The sequence below is a fragment of the Cebus imitator genome, unplaced genomic scaffold (genome assembly GCF_001604975.1).
Source record: "Cebus imitator isolate Cc_AM_T3 unplaced genomic scaffold, Cebus_imitator-1.0 Scaffold265, whole genome shotgun sequence".
NCBI classification, from domain to species: domain Eukaryota; kingdom Metazoa; phylum Chordata; class Mammalia; order Primates; family Cebidae; genus Cebus; species Cebus imitator.
In genome coordinates this window covers 3,121,817-3,141,484 of record NW_016107580.1, presented here as the reverse complement: position 1 = coordinate 3,141,484, position 19,668 = coordinate 3,121,817, and the positions used below count along the sequence as shown (strand labels likewise).

General features: G+C 35.4%; 2 protein-coding genes across 2 annotated transcripts in view; both read right to left on the bottom strand.

The window, feature by feature from the left end:
- The window catches only part of LOC108283805 (ovochymase-2), a 6,266-nt gene extending 3,974 nt beyond the window's left edge, over positions 1-2,292 (bottom strand). The window contains exons 1-2 of the mRNA XM_017500360.2: positions 2,128-2,292; positions 383-492 (exon numbers count right to left, since the gene is read on the bottom strand). Of these exons, the coding sequence (XP_017355849.1) occupies positions 383-492; positions 2,128-2,215 (198 nt within the window). The 5' untranslated portion in view covers positions 2,216-2,292. The remainder of the gene's footprint in view (positions 1-382; positions 493-2,127) is intronic.
- Positions 2,293-13,159: 10,867 nt separating this feature from the next.
- LOC108283819 (olfactory receptor 502) lies at positions 13,160-15,763 on the bottom strand. Its single transcript, XM_017500374.2, has 2 exons — positions 15,722-15,763; positions 13,160-14,187 (listed from the first exon to the last, which is right to left on the bottom strand). The coding sequence occupies exon 2, from the start codon at positions 14,156-14,158 to the stop codon at positions 13,220-13,222; it is 939 nt and encodes a 312-aa protein (XP_017355863.1). The 5' UTR covers positions 14,159-14,187; positions 15,722-15,763; the 3' UTR covers positions 13,160-13,219.
- Between the last annotated feature and the right edge of the window lie 3,905 nt (positions 15,764-19,668).

The following is a 19,668-nucleotide window of genomic DNA, read 5'->3' as shown; positions in this document are numbered from 1 at the left end:
GTATTTTTAGTAGAGACGGGGTTTCACCGTGTTGACCAGGATGGTCTCGATCTCTTGACCTTGTGATCCACCCGCCTCGGCCTCCCAAAGTGCTGGGATTATAGGCTTGAGCCACCGCGCCCGGCTCTTCAAGCCTATTCTTTATTCTACCTCTCCAATATACTTTCTAATTTTTGCTTATCCTATTTGATTTTAAAATGACTTACTAAGTACAAGTAAATAATTTTTTCTTATGACATTCATCACATGCCATTATGACTATTCTGTGTCTTTCAACCCAGCTAGGCTGTAGGCTCCTCAAAGATGTAAACTTAACCTTAGAAATATCTATACCCATAATATCTAGCACAGTTTCTGATGCATAGGAGTCCCTGAGACTCACCTGCCATGGATAGGAACCCTTCTCCACTTGGCTTCCTCCAAGAATGCGACTGAAAATGTTAAAGTAATTCCAAGGCTCTACGTTAACCAGACTCTGCCCACAATTGGGAGCTGAGAAAAAAATGAGACAAACATTAAATGATTAGATGTCTTCTAGGATTGAGGGCATATCTTCTCTATTTCATCCATGAAATGGAGTCTGAGACCATAGTCTATGGTGCCTAGCGCACAGTCAGATATCAATAAATCTTTATTGGATTTAATTCTCCTGCAGGATGGAAAGTGATAGGTTGTTTAAGGAGAGTAGAGTGAAGTGTCCTGATTCACAAGTCAGTGCTCAGTTAGGGGGTTGCCAGGTAACAGAAGAAACAAAATCCTTCCTTTTTATGTAAAAGACTTTATCCCTGAAAAAGTTGTTTTCATTTCTTTGCCCTCAATGCATTTTCTGACTCCTCAGCCAAGAGATAGGCTAGATTAAAGATGTTTACCACCACCTGGCATCTCAGGGATAGCACATCTTCTGTCCCTCGTGGAGGTCATCCTTTTCCATATTTCAAAGGAGGATTAGAACTAGGCTTGCCTCATAATCACCATGCTTCATTGCCTACCTAGATTTTGTAATTCTTGTTCCTCAGCTTGGAGATCACTTCAACCAGGAAGTCTTCCTTGATTTCCTCAAACTGGGTTTGCCTCTCTCCTGTGTTGTGTAGCACTCTTTCTTTGCCCCTTTTATAGTTCTTGCCATGAAGAATTGTGATAATGAATTATTTGCCTCCATCATTGAACTATGAACTACTCGAGGGAAAAAATTTGTCTTATTTACCTCTGTATTTTTAAGGTTTAGCACAATTCTTGGCATAAGTAAGCACTTAGAAATGCTGGATGGATGAACAAATGATTTTTCTTGAGAACATATCTTTAAGAGCATAGCTATTTAGATCAACATGTTAAAATATTCAAAGCTCTTTCATACAGCTTCTTATTTAATCCTACTCTATGCCTAATAATGAAGCACTGTTAACCCCACATTGCAGATGAGAAAACTAAGAATCAAAGAGATGAAGAAGCACAGCTGAATAATGGCAGAGCATGGATATAACAATAAGTGTTTTAATCCTGAACCTAGTGCCAGGATGACACTGGATTAAAAGCTTGTTTTCTAACTGTTTTAGTTGAATGAGTCATAAATACTTTAAATACAAAATTTACCATTTCCCAAATTCACTGAAGCAAAGTCAGAAAACATGTTGTTTCTCAGGGCTGGCACAAGTCTGACCATGGAGAACTCTGCCAAGAACTGTTTTCAGCTTAAGTGAATTGAAGGGGGAAAAAGACCATTTACAATATACTACAGTGAAAATGCTTTATATTTCTCAGCAAGATGATTTTGCAAAAGATTAAAAATGCTTCCAAATCCATGCTGATTTCCAGACTTTGCTCTATGAATGAAGATGGGATTATGTAATGGGTCCAAGTGAGTGAACAATCTCAGTTCACTTAGTGAAACTAAGTGAAGAAAACAGGGATTGTTCACTTAATTGGAAGCATTAGTTACATTCTATAAATGTTTTGCCCCATGTCCTATGCTGATTGCAGGAGATAAATCCAAAATAATTGTTTAAAAACAATTAGATCTCCAAAATATATTTGCTTCTATTTTCCCAAAGGAACATGGAGTGGAGTTGCGATGTACATTCCCAGCAAAGGTTCAGACAAAAATAATTATAGAGTTCATTTGAAACTTACCTTTGGGGAGTGAAAGAGTTGCAGATTTACCTTGTTGAAAACAGATTATTCCTAGTAGTAAAGTCAGCTTGTTCCTGCTTATAAGCATTTTGAGACTTATAGTTTTTCTCTGAAGTTTTTGAGAGACTAAAGTGAACAAAAATAGGAAGCCTTGAGAGACCAGCAATAAGCCAATTTAAGACAAGTTTATTCATTAACCAAGACTTGGTGTATTCAACCATGTCCAGCTGATGTTTCTGAATATAGTGTTTTGCAAATCTCTTTTGCAAGACATGGAGAAACAACCACAGAAGCAAAGCCTTGATCAAGCAGTATTACATATCCCATTGCATCTACATCAATTAGTTTCCTCCAGAGTATACCTGGCTAGCAAAGTGGTTTGCATGTAAGGTCTGCATTTGCAAACATTACTTGCTCCTTTGTAGAGCTTACCACTTTCTATAAGAGGACTGACTATCAAGGTTGTCCTGGTTTGCAAGAGTACACTTCCCTACTTTTTTGCAAACGACCCATCCAAATGTATATAATTTTTGGGTGTAGAGATGGAGTTTCATCATGTTGCCCAGGCTAATCTCGAACTCCTGGGCTCAAGTGATCTGCCTACCTCAGCGTCCCAAAGTGCTGTGATTACAGGTGTGAACTGCCGCACCAGGCCAACATTATAAAATATTTTTATTTATCTTATTTTGCAAAGGTAACTATGTGGTTATTATAGCCATATGTTGGTGATGGAAAGAAGTGGAAAGATATTTGGGTGTTACACTCAGGAAGCCCTGCTATTAGAAAGTCATCTAGGATACTGTCCAGTGGGGCATTTGTAACCTTGCATTCTGTTATAATTTTTCATATTTATAGAAGGGAAACACTAAATCTCCTTTACTTCTATGCCTGGTAGATGTCTAGCAAGAAAAGTGGCTATGATTACTGTACATCTTCCTCTTTCCTCAGTGAGTTTTTGACACATGGTCAGTGTGTGAGAAATATTTATAGGATGGTTAATACCATCTGTGACCACATAGAAATATAAAATTTTTCTGTCAACTTTCATAAGTTACCTGCTAAAAATAACAAAGGTCAACCCAAAAGCCCTTAAATTTGTTTTGGCAACTTTTGCCTTTGTACAAAAAAAAAAAAACTATAAAAATACAACACATACAGATAATATAAATGCAAAACAGAGAAGTTGTAAAACCTAAGATTGTGAGCATTGCATTATTTCAGAAACACCAATCAGCCTTATGGAAAGAAGGAAACTCAAACCTCTATTGAGGCTTTATCTACAACTACTGTAATCCTAATGCCAAGCATTTTTGGCTATTGGTATGGGGGTGATATCCCCAAGAGGTAATCAATCAATGTCTAAGCCATAATCAAAATCTCAATCTTTCTTTGACAACAAGCTCTCTTGAGCTTGAAATTTCTATTGTGTTTTATCAGTCACTTTTGAGAGCAACTTGGCTAGGAATATGGCCTGTCTGACCCCAAATTCACTACATTCTGTCTAAAATTTGTGTGCTGCTAATGTCAAAAGCGCAAGAAGACCTAGCATGGGCCTAGGATGCACCAAACTTGACAAACCTAAAGTAGGCACATATCATAGGACAGAACAATCTGACTCTATTCTGAAAAAACAATGAGTTTTTCCTTGTAATGTAGGAGTGGAGCATTTTTATTGGTTGTCACACAGGAATATGATGAGCTCTTGCTTCTCAATTTCAGGAGAAGATATTTGCTTCAAGCTCTTGCATCAGCACAACTATCAATACACATCAACACACTCTTCACCACATGAAGCTGGTCATTAAGAGTTTGGTACTTTTATCTCTTAAGGGGGTAAAATGTGGCCCCCTTGCTGTTAAAATATTTGCTCTTAGTGGGGGTATAGCAGGTTCTAAGACACTACATTTTTGTAAGTCCAGCTATTTAAACCTCCCAGAATTTGAATGGGAACTATAATAACTGTACATTGTAGTTATTTGCAGAGAGGAATATATTAAAGTGTTGTTTGGCATGGTAGTGGAAAATAAATTTTTCATCCATGAAACTATTAAACCTTTTAAAAGGGAAAAACTCTTTCTTGGGAATTTTGGACCAAAGTCTGTACCAAATATGGATTTGGGGTTCAAATTTTATTGTTTCCCTGTCTGTAAATCCCCAGCTTGAGAAATTAGCATCAAAATTTATCCTAAAAGTAAAACCATCTCTCTTCACAGATGATATGATTCTATGTTTAGAAAACCCCCCAATCTCTGCCCAAAGGCTCATAGAAATAGATCTGAGAAACAACTTCAGTAAAACGTCAGGATACAAAATCAATGTACAAAAATCAGTAGAATTCCTATACACCAATAATGTCCAAGCTGAGGGCTAAATCAATAACACAATTCCATTCACAATAGACATCAAAAAAATAAAATCCCTAGGAATACAGCTAACCAGGGAGGGCAAAGTTCTCTACAAGAATTACAAAACACTGCTGAAAGAAATCAGAGAAACAAACAAACAAATAGAAAAACATTTCAAGCTCATGGACAGGAAGACTACACATTGTAAAATGGCCATACTGCCTAAAATAATTTAGAGATTCAATGCTATTGTTATGAAACTAGCAACATCATTCTGCAAAGAATTAGAAAAAACTATTCTAAAATTAACATGGAACAAAAATAGACCAAACAGCCAAAGCAATCCTAAGCTAAAAGTACAAAGCTAGGCTGGGCACGGTGGTTCACGCCTGTAATCCCAGCACTTTGGGAGACTGAGGCCGGTGGTCCATGGGGTCAAGGGATCGAGACCATCCTGGTCAACATTGTGAAACCCTGTCTCTACTAAAAATACAAAAGTTAGCTGCAGTTAGATGTGGTGGCACATGCCTGTAGTCCCAGCTACTACTCAGGAGACTGAAACAGGAGAATCGCTTGAACCTGGGTGGCGGAGGTTGCAGTGAGCCAAGATCACACCAGCCTGGTAACAGAGCAAGACAAACAAAAGAAAAACCCAAAAAACGAAGCTAGAGGCATCACTACCAGACTTCAAACTACACTACAAGGCTACAGTAACCAAAATAGCACAGTAATGGAAAAAAAAAAAAAAAAAAAATGGTGGCCTGTGCCTGTAATCACAGCTACTTGGGAGGCTGAGACAAGAGAATCACTTGAACCTGGGAGACAGACGGAGGCTGCAGTAAGCTGAGGTCGCAACACTGCACTCCAGCATGGGCAACAGAGTGAGACTCTATCTCAAAAAAAAAAAGAAAACCAGACATATAGACCAATGAAACAGGTTAGAGAAACCAGAAATTAAAACCAGGCACCTATAACCACCTAATTTTTGACAAAGTTGACAATAAGCAATGGGAAAAGGACTTCCTATTCAATAAATGGTATTGAAGATTATTATTAAATAATAATAATATAACTGGCTAGTCACATGCAGAAGATTGAAATCAGACTTTTTCCTTACACCATATACAAAAATCAACTCATGAAGGATTAAAGACTTAAATGCAAAATCTAAAACTATAAAAACCCTAAAAGAAAACCTAGGAAATATTGTTCTAGACATAGGCTTTGGCAAAGATTTCATGATGATGTCTCCAAAAGCAATTGCAACGACAACAAAAATAGACAAGTGGGACCTCATTAAACTAAAGAGGTTCTGCACAGCAAAAGAAATCACCAATAGAGTAAATAGACAATCTACAGAATGAGAGAAAATATTTGCAAACTATGCATCCAACAAAGGTGAAATATCCAGAATCTCTAAGAACTTAAAATCAGCAAGCAAAAAACAATTCCATTAAAAAACAGGCAAGGAACAAGAATAGATACCTCTCAAAAGAAGTCACATACACTGCCAACAAGCAACATCACTAATCGTTAGAGAAATGTAAATCAAAACCACAGTGAGATACCACCTCACACCAGTAGAATGGCTATAATGAAAACGTTAAAAAAAAAAAAAACAGATATTGGCAAGGTTTTGGAGAGAAGGGGACACATATTCACTACTGGTGGAAATGTAAATTAGTTCAGCCACTGTGAAAAGCAGTTCTTTGAGAGATTTCTCAAAGAACTTAAAACAGCTACCATTGGACTCAGCTTATATTCCTTTATACCCAAAAGGAATATAAATTACCAAAAGGAATATAAATATTAGATGTACCCAAAAGGAATATAAATATATACCCAAAGGAATGTAAATTGTTCTATCAAAAAGACACATGCATGGATATGTTCATCGCACTACTCACAATAGCAAAGACATGGACTCAACCTCAATGCCCATTAATGTTAGCCTGGAAAAGAAAACATGGTATATATACACCATGGAATACTATGCAGCCATAAAAAATGAAATCATGTGTTTTGTGGCAACTGGATGCAGCTGGATGTCATTATCCTAAGCAAATTAACACAGAAACAGAAAATCAAATACCGCGTCTTCTCAAAGTGGAAGTTAAACACTGAGTACACAGGGACACAAAGTTGGGAACAATGGATACCAGGGTCAACTTGATGGGGAAGGGTGGGGAGAGGGTGAGGATTGAAAAACTACCTATCGAGTACTGTACTCACTATCTTAGTGACAAAAACATTTGTACACAAAACTCTAGTGACATGCAATTTACCCATGTGACAAACCTACATACGTACTCCCTGAACCAAAAATAAAAGTTAAAATAATTGATAGTTTAGAGCGAGTACAGTGCTTTGGGTGCCAAGAAAATTAGATAGAAAAGAATTGTTTTTTAAAGAAATGGTGGTAAACCAACTGGATAGTACAGGCAAAGAATAAAATTGTAACACTATTCCACTCCCCTCCTCAGGAAAAAATCACCCTGAGCTAGTAATATAGAAGGCAGCTGGCAGAAATAAACAAAACTATTTGAAGGTTTTGAAGGACATGCTCTGCATACAGACTCCATCCAGTCTGAACAGAATAACACCAGTAAAACCCACTAAAGAAGGATGTGCTCACAATTTAAAAACCATCAAACAGCAAAAAACAAAACCAAACCAGCACCACCAGGACCAACAACAAAAACAAACCAAAAATTTATTAACAGATGTATCAGAAAGCAGACTTAGATCTTCAGTTAGCAGAGTGACCTAATCAACATTATAATACATTAGTTAATATTTTTGACGAAATAAAAGAATAAAAACTCAAGAAAGGAAGTTTAAGAAAAGGCCACACAGATTGGAATAAAAAGAGACATTCTAGGAATAAAAAACATAGACTCACTCTAAAAAATAGGTTAAACAGTAGATTTTATGTAATTTAAGAGAGAACTAATTAGCCAGATGGCAGAGCTTAGAAATTACCCAGAATGTGTGTGTGTGTGTGTGTGTGTGTGTGTGTGTGTGTGTGTGAGAGAGAGAGAGAGAGAGAGAGAGAGAGGGAGAGAGAGAGAGAGGAGAGAGAGAGAGAGAAATGCACAGAATGAAAAAGAAGTTACCAGATGTGCAGAACAGAATGAGAAAGTGCAACATATGTCTAATTGGAATGACAGAAAGAGATTGTAGAAAAAAAGAGAGGGCAGGTAATTTTACAAAGCATAATGGCTAAGTTAAAACTTATAGAAAATATAAAAGTAGAGAAAATAGTATAACAGACCTTTTTGGACCCATGACTGCTTCAACAATTAGTCACGCTTTGCTCATTTTATTTATTTTATTTTATTTTATTTTAATTTATTTTATTTTATTTTATTTGAGACAGAGTCTCACTCTGTTGCCTAGCTGGAGTGCAGTGTTGCGATCTTAGCTCACTGTAACCTCTGCCTCCCAGGTCCAAGCAACTCTCCTGCCTCAGCCTTGCAAATAGCTGGGATTACAGGCATGTGCCACCATGCCCGGCTAATTCTTTTGTATTTTTAGTCATTTTTCTTTTACAACACTCCCACCACTCTACAGTCTTATTCTGAAACAAGTCTTGAGTATTATTTTATATGTAATTCAGTATGTATCTCTTAAAGATAAAGAATAATAAATACATAACAATAGTAGCATTATTACATAAAAATTTATAATTCTTTAATATTAAATATTCAGTGCTTGAATTCTCCAGTTCTCTTACAATTGTTTACAATTGTTTGAGTTTTAAAAAATCTAAACAAGGTCTATGTGTTTAATATAGTTGTTATATCTTATGTTTTTCTTAAAGCCATAACTTTCTTGTCTCTTGTTTGTGCGATTATTTTTGTTGAAATAATTGGTTATTTAGTCTTTTAGCATTTTCTACATTCTCTATTTTGCTGATTGCAGAGCTGTGACTTTAATGAGTTCCTATAACCCTGTGTAGTTTATAAACTGACAGGTAGATCTAAATAGGGTCTTTATCAGAGTCAGGTTAGATTTTTGGCAAGAAATTTTATAGCAGGGTCATATACTTCCTATTGCATCATACCATGAGGCACAGAATGTCTGGCTGTCCTTTCCATGTTTTTAAAATAAATCAGTAGGTTCAGATCTCAGCCTGCTTCATTCAGTATAAAGTCCCTCATATTTTTTCACTTAGTAATTTTAAACTGCTCTTGATTGTCCTTGCCTAGATCCACTATTTCATTCAGGTGTACAAAACGATGGTATTCTAATTTTGTCATTCCTTCTTCATTTATCAACAGGAACTATTTTATAAAAATTTTCCTTTCATCAGTAATTTAAGTACCTCACATTATATTTGGGATAAGAGTTATGATAAATGCTTGATTATTTTTCTTTTTCTTTTTTTTCTTTCTTTCTTTTTTTTTTTTTTTTTTTTTTTTTTTTTTTCTTTTTTTTTTTTTTGGTCACCCAGGCTAGAGTTCAATGGTGGCAGCCTTGAACTCTTGGACTCAAGTGATTCTCCTTCCTCAGCCTCCTAAAGTGCTGGGATTATAGGCATGAGCCATCATACCCAGCGATTATTTTTCTCTATTAATCATTCCAAAGGCGAATGAACGGTCATTAGTCTTGGTTCCATGCATCTTACAAAGATGATTAATTTTATAGTGTTATAATGAAGTCATGTAACACATAATAGTCTAAACAGTCCCCATGGATATCATTCCACTAGCTACCAAAGAATGACCTGATCTGCTGTTATCTATACTGTACATATGAGAAATACAAGGATCTAATGACTTGATGGACTTGCCCAAGGCTACACTATTTAGTAAGCATTGGAATCTTGATTTCAATTTATGGTTTTTTAAAAATTGATACCCTACCCTTTCTATCATGCTATCATGTCGTCTAAGTCCTTGTCACTTTTTCTGTGTGCTTTTTATTTTTCTCTGGCAGACCAGAGGATTTGGTCCAATTTTTTCTTTCTTTTTCTTTTTGGCTCCCACCAATCACTAGCTTCAAAACTGACACAAAAGAAAGAAAAAAAGATACACTTCCTCCATTTGTCTTAACTAGCCTCCTTCCCCACTTTATACTTGTAAGAGATATGTTTTCTTTATTGTTCTAAACTCCTCCTTTTTTTTGGCTTTCTCACTCACCTACATCTCCTGCTAACCTCCTTTCTCTGTCATACCATGACAATTTTGTCTTTATAAAAACTAGTATCTTGGAGACAAACTACAGAGGCTGAAGCATAACACATCAAGTTTTCACCAAGAATTTGGGGGCTGATTATATCTCTTCCAGAGAGACTCCTGTACAACTTCCTTTCCCCTATTTTCTTCATGCCTGTGTGTGAAATTTTTTGCTTGTGCAGAGACTGACTCAGGCAAATCCCTACATGATTTCCCTTCGATTCCCTATCATTTCTGCCCAGCTCACTCTTGCCTAAGTTTGTCTCTTTGCTACTATCTCTTCCTTTCCCCAGTATTCCTGAAATTCCTGGGTATAAGTAAACTTCTTTCTGGAGTACTCTCATCACTTTTCTAAAACCCAAATGGTGAGAAGGTGCAAGGTGTTCCTTCCTTTGCACAATCCACAACATCTCTCAGTTCCAAATCATTTCTTCCCTTTTAAAATTTATTTTTAAAAATATTCATTGTTTTTTATTATCCTTGAGGCATTCTCAGATTGTTGTTAATTATTTTACATTTCAGCATGCCTTGCATTTGCCTTCGGTGTCATCTCTTAGTTGCAACAGGGAACATGCAAGGTGTTCATAAAGGAGTATTCAGTGATTCCCGCTTAAAGACTGGATTAAGTTGGCAGCCTGAGAACATATGGTATGTCCACCTGCCTCTGCTCCAAATTTATGATAAGAAGGATATATTAAATAAATGAACTCATAGCACTGCTGGAAAACCAGAAAAAGGAAATGTCCTTTTAATGGCTTCAAATTATGAATATTTCTAGAAAGATAAAAAGTAGATGGAATTCAGTTAAGGAAAGAACCACAACCTAACATGCCTGTTAGGAGAAAACTGCTGAAAACGTTCTGGAGTAGACTCACTCCAATTTATTCCAAGCAAGAACCAGTTGCTCCCACATTCCCTGGGAGGGAGATGTGAGGGGATATTTGGGCCCATGGGGCAGGGCAATTCCAGGTGGCTGGAAACTTCAGGGAGAATGAGAAGCAGACAGGTCCAGAAACCCAGCTCCTGGGATTCTCTACCTGACAGTACATTCTGTTAACTCTCTCAGGGGCACTGGAGGTGGCTGAGAACATTCCTGGTGTTGAGAGTTTATGGCACTGTTGACCAAAATTGAGGCTGTCAAGACAGAAAAAAAATTATAAAAGTTTATTGAACCTAAAATTTGAGGATTGACCCAGGAAGACATACCAACAAAGCTGGAGGTGTTCTGAAGTCTGTCAGCAGGTGAAAGGTTTTTATAGAATAATCTAAAAAGGGAGAGAGAGAGATTCCTTATACTGGAGTTGTTCTCTTTTCATTGGAGGGTACAATACAAAAGTTATAATCATTAGCTATGGATTATATCATACAGGCTAAAAAAAATCTACATGCAAGTCGAACAGTAGAACTTCATGTTTTGGCTAATCTTAAAAAATAAATCAATTCGACATCAGCAGGTTATATGTTGACTAGCACATCAATAATTTGAGGAATTTATGTTAAGTTTCTTTCTTTGAAAGGAGAATGTCTTTCAAGGTAAATTGAGTTGTAAGCCTGCTTAACAAAATGTGACCTGTAGATTATGAGCATTCAGAGGTATAAATAAAGCTGAGAAAACAACAAGAAACAGCTAATGATGGAGGGAAAAAACATCATGAAGGAGAAACATCAAATATAATCATCAGAATATCCAACTCCAAAGGAAACAGAGTTAAGGTAATTAGAATAAACACTTTAGAATAAACATATGAGAAAATATTATATGCATAAACACCAACCTCAGATGCTGGAAAATACAAATGTTATTGTTGAAATAAAAAAAATAAGCCCTCAATGGGTGGGTTGAACATGGCAATGGACACAGGGAGGATTCTATTAGTGAGCTGGGAAGCACGGCTGAGGAGAATGCCTAAAATATACACAAAAGGTCAAAGAGATGAAAATAATTTTTTAAAGTTGATATGTTGATAATCAGTTGAGAAGTTCCAAGCTGTGTCTAGTAGGATACCCAGAAAAGAATGAGCACGGGGAAGTGGGAATGGAAAAGTAACACACAGAAAGATGTTTTATATTATTGAAGGACTCTGAAATTTTATTACTCACAACCTTACTTTTCTGGATGAAGAGATATGGAACCTAAGGGGAACACATGAAGCTCAAGAAGCAGGAGTGAGCAAAAACATAGCCAAAATCTCCACAAGGTACTAGCAAACAAAACGCAAGATGGCCAACTTAGGTTTATTCCAGGAAGGTAAAGGTGATTCTTCTACTAATTTACCATTTGGTTTGCTCTTCCTTTTCTAGTTCTTTAAGATTCATTGCTAGATTGTTTATTTTAAGTTTTTTTCTCTTTTTTTTTGTAGATACTTAATAGCCATAAACTTCCTTCTTAATAGTGCTTTTGCTATATCTCATAAATTTTGGTGTGTTGTGTTTCCATTATCATTTGTTTCAAGAAATTTCTCAATTTCTTTCTTAATTTCTTCATTAACCCACTGGTCAGTCAGAAGCATATTGCTTAATTTCCATGTATTTGTATAGTTTCCAAAATTCCTCTTGAATTAATTTCTAGTTTCATTCCACTGTGGTTGGAGAAGCCCACAGTGTTCTACCCATTTCCACCTTGATATAATCCCAAGAGACTGACCTATGTTGACTGCATCAACAGACTCCCTTGTCTCTGATTTCTGATTTCTGATTTAGGTACTTCTCTGACTCTTCTGCTTCTGGGTCACCTGGGTTGCCTGTGACCCTCCACCAAATGCCACAGCACCTGACAGGTAGTCCTCTCATTACAGCTCTCCAGGTTCTAGTAACTGCCCACACCTTTTGCCCCTCCAAGTTTTCAGCAGATCACGATCCTGGAGGTATGGCATTACCTTTGAAGCTTTTCCTAAGCTCTGCCCACAATTTTATAGTCTCTTTATTAAATTATCTTCAGTTATCCAGACTATTCGGCTATAACATATTTTATTTTACTTTCTGGAAAAGGAAGGATGATTCAGAGGACAGAACCAAAAGCCCAGAGGGCAGAGGCAAGAGAGAAAGAACCTATTTAACAGGGAGCATGTCTGGGCCATGATCAAGAAAATGGCAATTTCTATCCAGTTGAATTTTGTAAATGTTATGGGACAGTGATTGCTATGTGACTCCTGTATTCCCCATTTATAAACAAAAGTGTTTACTAAAATTTTCTTACCCCTGTATCAACAGTATCTGTTAGGTGTGTAGGGAGCAGATGACTTGTCTCTTTAGTTCATGTCTTCAAGTAAAATTACAGCAGATACCTTCTTTCAAAAAATATAACTTAAAAAGAATTTTCAGTAGATTGTATATTTTTAAAATATAAAAACACTTGATTTTTTAATTAAAATTTAACTTGATTTTATAGAGGTAATTTAATATGTGCCTCTGATTTACTATTTGGTAGCTGAAAATTCACCCACTACTAACAAAAGCTCCATGCTGGTAATAATATATGACTAGTTATATTTCAGACATTCAATTTCTTTTTATTATTTTATTTATGGAACATTACTGTGTCAACCATTATAAAAAGAACAGACATCACTAGAAAATATTTTTAAGCTCTCTCCTCAGAGCCCCTTTAATCTCCTTGTTCCTGAGGCTGTAGATCAGGGGGTTCAACATGGGAATCACCACCATGTAGAACACAGATACCACCTTGTTCTGGTCAGTTGAGTAGCTGGACTTGGGCATCACATAAATGAAGGTAATGGTCCCATAGAACAGAGTGACCGCTGTGAGGTGGGAGGTGCAGGTAGAGAAGGCTTTGTGGCGCCCCTTGGTAGAATGCATCTTCAGGATGGTGAGGAGGATGTAGATGTAGGAGACGGCTATGACGCACATAGTAACCACAATGATGAAGCCAGCAGAAAATGAGGGAATGACTGCAGGGATATTGGTATCAGAACAGGAGAGTTCAAGTAAAGGAGTAAAATCACAGAAAAAATGATTGACTTGATTTGGTCCACAGAAGAATAAAGAAAGGAAGGAAAAGGTAGAGGAGGAAGCATTAAGAAAGCCACCGATATAAGCCACTGTGAGTAGCTGGACACGGACTTCTGTGGACATTTTGTTTGAATAAAGCAGTGGGCTGCAAATTGCCACAAAGCGGTCATAGGCCATGGCAGCAAGAAGGAAGCATTCAACTGTCCCAAAGAAAAATGCTGAACTAAGCTGGATAGCACATCCAAAGTAAGAGATTGTATTTCTCTCCACCAGGAAGTTTACAAGCATGTTAGGTGTGACAGAAGATGAATAGCCCATGTCAGCAAAAGCCAAATGGCTCAGAAAAAAGTACATAGGATGATGGAACTGAGAAGAGATTCTGATAAGAATGATTGTGCTGAGATTGCCAGATATGGTCACCAGGTAGATGCATAGGATGATCATGAAGAGGATGACTCGAAGGATTGGATCACCTGTCAAGCCCAGCAAGATGAACTCTGTCACAGCAGTGTGATTCCCATCCTTCAGGGAGTCCATGAGACAAAGTAGCTGCTGCCAAAATGAACCTGTGATGAGAACAGCACATTAAAGAAATAAAAACTTGTTGGTTTCATTTTCATTAGAAGTCATTATGAAGACATTCAAGCATCAGTACATTTTTTACATCAAATAATGAGTCTGTTTTTAAAATTATTTTTAGCACAAACACCAGAAAACTTCTTCCAAATAATGTCTTTTTCTTACTATTTTATATTGTTTCCAAAAATGCACTTATAATGTCTTTAAACCCAAAAAATAAAAATAGAAGACAGTTGAGAATAATAAAAAGGACTGTTATATATATAAAAATATATATACATATAGATTTTTGTTTATTAGACTTGAGTAATAGCTAACATTTATTATATGTTTACTAAATGATAAGCAGAGGGCTAGGAATTTTGTCTGGTTCACTTTCCACAAAATAGTATTCATTTCATCATTATTTTATAGTTGCATAAACTGAATTTCAAAGAGGTTATATAACTTTTTCAAGGTTACATACCAATTGGTGGAGTTAGAATATGAATTCTAGGAATTATGACTATCCATTTTTTTAGTAACTGTACATCAAATAAATAATATACCATGACATTCAATACACTGGAAATGAGTGGATAACATTTTATCCTTTACGCCTTCTCACAGCTAATATGTAAGAGAGACACTGGGTTAGTTACATATTTCACAATATGTATCAGTAAAATAAGTCAATTTTTTAAAAAGTAAAAGTCAATTTATTTTTAACTCTTATCAGAAAGTAATTTCTAGTTAGAATTATGAATTAGGTCACATAAATTTATTAAATATTTTTAAAATATTAATAATGGAATATATTGTTTTATTAATAACTATACAAAAAGTATGATTGATATTCAGTACATAAAATACATTTATTTGAACAAATCAAATAGCTTTTACTGTAACAGTGTTTTCTAATTGGAGTTGTGCAGAATAAAATAATATTATTTTCAACATAATATATAGCTGGATAAAGTATAAACTAAAAATTGAAGAAAGCCACCCAACTAGTGGCCATGTTGACCCTCATCTCCAAATGTTCTAATTTTATATGCTAAGTTGTGTCTAATATGTTGTTGCCTTGAAACCAACAGCATTCAGACCTATAAACAAAGTAAGTCTTTCTGCAAATATTTATGATAGCTTTACATTTTGAAATATTTAATTAAAATCTTTATAACTTTATAAATTTTATTACTTTATCAGTAAGTGCCCAAAATATCTTGATAGTAGTGAGTTTATTAGCATATGGCACAGTGAAAAGTTTGAATAGTGTTGAAAGTCTATGAGGGTTACTGTCTTATGGGTAAATGAACAAGGAATCCTAATAACTGGATTATTCCTGTTTATTCACATGAAACTGATGGTGGAAACAGAGAAATTTTGTCAAAGTTTTTCACTAGCTGAGTGCTTGATTATATCTGCCCTGTTTCTGCCCTATGGCTTGTGCGTACAGATATAACTTTAGAAAATAAAGTGTTCTCAAATGGTGAATGAGAATCAATACATCAGATTCATTAACAAAAGCTAAATTCTTACCTATTGAAATGAGAATTCATTCATCTTTGAGTAACAAATAAAACCCATAATGGTTATATAGCTATATTTTATTTTTGTTTTCCCTTGAGGAAAAGACTCTAGAGATTCAAATGTGAATTTAAAAGCCTTATGGAACATCATCATTTTCTGTAGTGGATATTGAGCAGTTCAATTCACACACAAAAACAACTCATCTTTCAAGATTCTGTCAATTCTCAAGTGATCAATTTATTCTGTTGTCTGTAAGTGTTCATTCACAGTTCTATAACCTTTGTTAAATAGTTATTAGAGAGCACAATATAACAAATTGTCTTACAAATAAATACTGGTTACAAGTTTACTATGATATTTATGATTAAGAAATATTCAATACTAAACTTCAGATGTAAAATACTAGCCTTAGCTTTACCTACTCAATATGTGTTTATTGATAAGAATTTTGTTTTGGTATTTATAAGATGTACCATTAAGTACTTTAGGGGAATATGAGGTAGAACTTGATGTAAAGTTGAATGTTAAGTAATAAAAAATGTAAACACATATATACGAATTATCAGAGAAAAACTAAGAAAATAAGTGGCTTGAAGGTTTTATGAAGATATACAAATTAAAAAAGATGTAGGCCATGCGCAGTGGCTCATGCCTGTAATCTCAGCACTTTGGGAGGCCTAGGCAGGCAGATCACCTGAGGTCAGGAGTTCAAGACCAGGCTGGCCAACATGGTGAAACACCATCTCTACTAAAAATACAAAAATTAGCTGGGTGTGGTACTGGGTGCCTGTAATCCCAGTTACTCAGGAGACTGAGGCAGAAGAATAGCTTGAACCTGGGAGGCGGAGGGTGCAGTGAGTCAAGATCACTCCACTGTACTCCAGCCTGGGAAACAAGAACAAAACTCCATCTCAAAAAAAAGAAAGATGTTTGGATGATTCTCAGATAAGAAATAATCTCTCACCATTGATATCTCAAAGAGTTGTCTCTTGAGTGGTTCCTTATGGTATAGCGAGACAGTGGTAGAACATAGGTATTTTCAACCCAAAGACTCAATTTTTCCCTAATTCTCTTGCTAATCTTAATTTTATAATTTCCTATCTCAACCCCTGAAGCCCCTCTTTGAGAAAGCTGGTTTACCACCACCATTATAATTAGAACCAGCATTCATTCAGAGTCGCTTTATGTCAACAACTATGCTTAACAGTTTATACACATTTAATCCTTATAACAATTTTATGAGGTGTTTTTATTACCCTTATTTTTTCAAATGAGAGAACTGAGACTGAGGAGTTCAAGGAATTTGCACTGGGTGATTCCAATCTACATTGTCAGTTTCCTGCTTCCAGGGCTAACCACTAAACCTCTCCACTTGAATGCTCCACTTCTTATCTGAAGTCTAAGACCTTCTAGGAAACTGTTAGAAGCCTGCTCAGTCCTCATGCAAGCACATCCTAGATGTGGAAGCAGTAAATTCTCCTAAGGGCAATCCCAACTAATAAAGGCTGGAATTCAGTGCAAACATGCTCTGCCCTGATCTTTCAGATTGACATTTCTGGAAGACAGTCTCTGGACCTCTTGTTTGTTGCTGTAGAATCAAGATACTGTTGTTACAGCAGTGACCTTGATCATACAACCAAGAAGCATAACATCAAGGGGAGAAAGGTAATCGCTTGTTTGTAGGAATATATGAAAATAATCTAAAATGGTAAATACCTAGTTTAATAAAAAGACATAAAATATTTTTCTGGTGATCTGTTGTACAGCACAGTGACTATATTTAATAATAAAATATACTTAAGAGAGTAGATCTCAAATGTTTTTATCACAAAAGTTTTATAAATTTGTGAAGTGATGGATATGTTAATTTGCTTGATTTAATCATTTGATAATGTATGCATATGTCAAAATATTACATTGTACCCCATAAAAATATACAATTTTTATTTGTTAATTATACTTCAATAAAGCTAAGGAAAAATACTGTATTTCTCTTAATTCCTTTCAAATTTATACAAAGCAGCAAATAAAAAATTGTAATATTGCCTTGTGGGATATTTATGTATAGAGATGTAAGACGTATGACGACTTAGTGGCAGGAAGAAAATAAACATAAGATCTCAGAATCTCTATGTTTTATATGAATTAATTAGCTCTAGGTAAACTGCAAAAATTTAGAAGCATATGTTGTAATTCTGAAAACAATCATTTAAAAAGTAATGCAAAGAGGTATGCCAAAATGTCAATGGGAAAATGCAAATGGACTTTTTTTAAAGTTCAAATAATGAAAAATGCAGGAAAGAGGAAGAGAGAACAGCAACCACTATAGTGACAAAAAAAAAATGAGAAAGAGTATCTACAAAGTCTTTCAACTAACATCATTCTTTTTTTTTTTTTGTATTTCACGTATTCTTTCTTTTTTTCTTTTTTTTTTCCATTTATTTTATTGCATTTTAGGTTTTGGGGTACATGTGAAGAACATGCAAGATTGTTGCATAGGTACATACATGGCAGTGTGATTTGCTGCCTTCCTCCCCATCACCTACATCTGGCAACTCTCCCCTTGCTATCTTTCCCCAGCTCCCCACCTCCCACTGTCCCTCCCCTATTTCCCCCCAACTGACCCTAGTGTGTAGTGCCCCCTCCCTGTGTCCATGTGATCTCATTGTTGAACACCCGCCTATTAGTGAGAACATGCGGTGTTTGATCTTCTGCTCTTCTGTCAGTTTGCTGAGAATGTCAACTAACATCATTCTTAATGATAAAATATTAAATGACTTCCATCCACATTTGGGTAAAAGGCAAGAAGGTCCAACCTCACCCCTTCTAGTCAACAATATATTAGAAGTACCAGGTATTGAAATAAGGAAATAAAGAGTAACAAAAAATATAAAGATGAAATAGGAAGAATTTAAACTGTCTTTTGTTTCCAGTTTAAGCAGAAAAGCCTCAGGTGTCTATAAAACACAGTAGCATTAATTTAGTAAGATCTCTGTATGCAAAGATAATATACAAAACCAATGTTATTTTATTTCCGGCTTTATTGAGGCATGACTATCAAAAATTGTTTTAAGATGTACAACATGATTTTTTAAAAACAATTATTGATTGTAATAACAATAGAATCAAGCTTACATACCTATCACCTCAGAGTTAGCGTGTGTGTGTGTATGTGTGTGTGTGTGTGTGTGTGTGTGTGGTGAGAGCACTTAATATTTATTGTCTTACTGAATTTCAAGTATACATCATTATTACCTATAGTTACTATGCTGTACATTCTTTGCCAAGAACTTATTCATCTTATAAATGAAAATTTGTAAGATGAATGTTTACATATATGTATACATATATGGTATACTATATATACTAAGTTTACATATATGTATACATATACCATATAGTATGTGTATATTTAGTATACACATACACATATGTACATATATGTATATATACACATATATAATGCACCCACACATACACATCTCATTTTCTTTATCCATTCATCCATCAATAAACACCTAGTTATTTCCATATTTTAGTTACAGTGAATAATACTGCAGTGAACACAGGAGTGCAGATATCTCTTGAGAAACTAATTGCAATTCTTTTAGATACATACTCACAAGTGGGATTGCTAGATTCTATGGTAGTTCTATTTTTAGTTTTTTGAGGAATCTCTATACTGTTTTCCATATTGGCCATACGAATTTATAGTCCCACTAACAATGTATAAAGGTTGCCTTCCCTCCACATCCTTGCCAATACTTACCTGTTGATTTTTTAGTAACAGTCATCCTAACAGGTGTGAGGTGATAACTAATTGTGGTTTTTAATTTACATTTTCCTAATAATTGGTATTGTTGGACATTTTTTAATATACCCATCGCCCATTTGTATGAGAAATGACTATTATATTTTCTCTCATTTCTTTCTCCTTTTTTTTTTTTTTTTTTTTT